The sequence below is a fragment of the Pituophis catenifer genome, unplaced genomic scaffold, assembly GCF_029215685.1.
Source record: "Pituophis catenifer annectens isolate HBS135680 unplaced genomic scaffold, rPitCat1.0.hap2 SCAF_342, whole genome shotgun sequence".
Lineage (NCBI taxonomy): Eukaryota > Metazoa > Chordata > Lepidosauria > Squamata > Colubridae > Pituophis > Pituophis catenifer.
The window spans coordinates 3,289-7,033 of NW_027257222.1; the positions used below are offsets into that span (position 1 = coordinate 3,289).

At 50.5% G+C, this 3,745-nt stretch overlaps 1 protein-coding gene across 1 annotated transcript; it reads left to right on the top strand.

Moving 5' to 3' along the window:
* Positions 1-1,448: 1,448 nt before the first annotated feature.
* Positions 1,449-3,524, top strand: LOC139326919 (SLIT and NTRK-like protein 1). Its single transcript, XM_070956655.1, has one exon. The coding sequence runs from the start codon at positions 1,449-1,451 to the stop codon at positions 3,522-3,524; it is 2,076 nt and encodes a 691-aa protein (XP_070812756.1).
* The last annotated feature ends 221 nt before the right edge of the window (positions 3,525-3,745 follow it).

A 3,745-nucleotide genomic window follows, 5' to 3' on the forward strand; every position in this document is an offset into this window, starting at 1 on the left:
CTCCTTCTCAAACTTGCCCTGAATTGATGGCTTTCTTTTCCGCTCCTTTCTAATTCGCTCGCTCGCTCGGATTCTCCCTTCTTTCGCCACCTCCCTCTCTGTCTCTCTCTCTTCCTCTCTCTCTCCCACCCACCCCCTCCTTCTCCAACATTCCCTCAGCAGATGGATTTTTGCCACTGCGGCTCAGCAGAGGGTGTCAGATCTTTCCGAGTGCGCCAGGCTTGAAAGAGCACGCAACCTCCCCCCTAACAACTCCTGCCTTCGAAGGAGCGGGTGAAGGAGTGAGGAAGTGAGTAAATTCATGAAAAGAAGGGGACGGCAAGGCGGAGAGCAGCAATGACGGAAAGACAGTAGAGAGACCGAGAGGCGAGAAGAGGCGGGGGGGAGGAGGAGGAGGAGAGAGAGAAAGAGAGAGAGAGAGGAGAGAGAGAGAAAGAGAGAGCGAAGGCAAGGGAGGAAAGCGGTGGACAGAAGCAAAACCGCAGCGATATGCAGAATTTTTGCAGCGCCATTGGTTCGGCAGTCCGCCGTGAGGCTGGGGCGTGATTTCAGCACCAAGGGGAACTGGACAGCACCCAAAGGGCTATCTTCCGGCCACCCGGCATCGACCACAGCAGCAGCACCAGCAGCACCAGCGGCGAAGGCCGGCTTTGCGCGCAAGAGAGAGAGAGAGAGAGAGAGAGAGGGAGAGAGAGGCAAGGTCAGTCCGAAGCCAAGCCATGCGCCCGGCGAGCGATCTTCTCCCACCTCCGTCCCTTCAGCCCTGCTGCCACCCTCCTGCAGATGCAGCGGCCTCTCCCGCCGATTCCTAGCGAGACCGTCCCTTAAAGCCGAGGCAGCCGGAGATCGACTTTGCTTTGGTGGTGGTGGGGTGGGGTGGGGTGGGTTTTTTGCTTTGGGGAGGGGGGGGGAACAGGAAGGAGTGGAAAAGCCACCGAAGGGGAGTTGATGAAGCGGGAGGGGGAATTCAACTTTTCTCCTTCTTTTTTTTTTTTTCTTCTTTTTCTTCTTCTGCTTCCACCACCCCCCCGTGTGTATCTGGAGACTTTGTGGATATGATCGCTGACTGGAGTCCGGGCTGTTGTTGCAGTGTTTGCTGGGGGAGAGAGAGCTGAAAAAAAAAAAAAAAAAAAAGGAGAGCAAGCCCCAGCCTCTCAACCTCTCCCCCTCACTGCATTCCTCTTTAGCCAAGACAACTGTGTTTTTTGTTTTAAATCTTCTATTTTTCCTTTTTGCCTCTCACAACCGCCACCAAATCTTCCCTCCCCCCCCTTCCCTCCCCTCCCCCCTCTCATTTTTGACGATGGTTCGGACATTCCGTGCCTGGAAGGAACTTGACTGGGCTCCAGCTTGAGAAGAAGCCTTTTTTTTTTTTTTTGCCTTGTAGGTTTTTTTTTTTTTTTTTCCTCTGTGCGTTTCAGCTCGGGAATGACTCGCTGGGTGTAAAAATGCTGCTTTGGATTCTCTTGCTGGAGACGTCTCTTTGTTTGGCTGCCGGGAATGTTACGGGGGACGTTTGCAAAGAGAAGATCTGCTCGTGCCCCGAGATCGAAGGCGACTTGCACGTCGACTGCGAGAAGAAGGGCTTCACCAGCCTGCAACGTTTCTCGGCCCCCACTTCCCAGTTCTACCATTTGTTCCTGCACGGCAATTCCCTCACGCGCCTTTTCCCCAATGAGTTCGCTAACTTTTACAATGCAGTCAGCTTGCATATGGAAAACAACGGGTTGCACGAAATTGTGCCGGGAGCTTTCCTGGGGCTGCAGTTGGTGAAGAGGTTGCACATCAACAACAACAAGCTGAAATCTTTTCGCAAGCAGACTTTCTTGGGGCTGGATGATCTGGAATATCTCCAGGCTGATTTTAATTTATTGAGGGATATTGACCAAGGAGCCTTCCGGGACTTAAACAAGCTGGAGGTGCTGATTTTAAATGACAACCTGATCAGCATCTTACCTGCCAACGTGTTCCAGTATGTGCCGATTACCCATTTGGATCTACGAGGTAACCGCCTGAAAACCTTGCCTTACGAGGATGTTTTGGAACAGATCCCAGGCATTGCTGAGATCCTGCTGGAGGACAACCCTTGGGACTGTACCTGTGATCTACTCTCCTTGAAAGAATGGCTGGAGAACATCCCCAAGAACGCTTTGATCGGACGGGTGATTTGTGAAGCTCCCACGCGTTTGCAAGGGAAGGATTTAAATGAGACAACTGAACAGGAGTTGTGCAGGAAAACCCGGGTAGATTCCAGCCTGGCAGCTCCTCCTGCAGAAGAGGAGACTTGTGATCCTGGCCCCATTCCCACTCCTTTTAAGATCCATGGCAAGGAAGATTCTGCCACGGCAGGTTCTGCCCCTCATGGAGGTACCAAGATCCCAGTCAATTGGCAAATCAAATCCAGACCTACCGTGGCCAGCTCAATCCACACCATGAAAGGCAAGTCTTCCAGTAACACCCCCTGCCCTGCCACCTGCACTTGCCACCAGATTCCTGGAGGGTTCAAGGTAAACTGCAATGATGGCAACATCAGCAGCCTGATGGATCTGAAGCCTAAGCCATCCAACCTCCATGAACTCTTCCTGAGGGGCAACAAGGTTCACACCATTCGCAAGTCCCATTTTGTGGATTATCAGAAACTCAACCTATTGGACTTGGGCAACAACAACATTGCCACAATGGAAAACAATACTTTCAAAAACCTGCTGGAGCTGGTGTGGCTCTACATGGACAATAATTATTTAGACATACTGTCTCGAGAGAAGTTCAACGGTTTGCAAAACCTAGAGTACCTAAATATGGAATTTAATGTCATCCAACTCATCCAGCCAGGGACCTTTAATGCCATGCCTAAACTGAGAGTACTAATTTTGAATAACAATCTTCTGAGATCTCTCCCAGTTGATGTTTTTGCTGGAGTCTCTCTCTCTAAGCTCAGCATCCACAACAATTACTTCCTTTACCTGCCAGTGGCAGGAGTGCTGGATCAACTCACCTCCATTACCCAAATAGATCTGCATGACAACCCATGGGACTGCAAATGTCCAATTGTCCCTTTCAAACAGTGGGTCGAGATGCTGAGGCCAAAGGTGATGATGAGTGACTTAAGGTGTGAGACTCCAGAAGAGTTCTTTAAGGAGGACTTTGAATCTCTGTCCAATGAGGCCATTTGCCCTCAACTCAAAGTCATGCCCACTTTGACTTCCACCCATAAGAATAGCACTGGCTTGGCAGAGACTGGGACTCACTCCAATTCCTACCTGGAGACTAGCCGGGTCTCCATCTCAGTGCTGGTGCCTGGCCTTTTGTTGGTGTTTGTCACCTCTGCCTTCACAGTGGTTGGCATGCTTGTCTTCATCCTGAGGAACCGGAAACGCTCCAAAAGGAGGGATGCCAACTCTTCTGCCTCGGAGATCAACTCTTTACAGACAGTATGTGACTCCTCCTACTGGCACAATGGACCCTACAGTACAGACGGAGCCCATAGAGTCTATGATTGCGGCTCTCACTCCCTATCAGACTGAGACTACAAAATTTAAAGTTTAAAAAAAAAAACATGTAACATCGTGTATGGGCAATCAGTTCAACTTCAGCAGCTAGCAACCTCAACTTTCCCTTCGGTGGTTCAGAGCTTTCTTTTCCCTGATCTGTGAATCACCCAACTTGTCTGCTGATGTGAATTAGACCACAGGAAGGGAATGGGGCTTAACCCACCTAAAGCTACCTTCTGGTGAAAAACACCTAC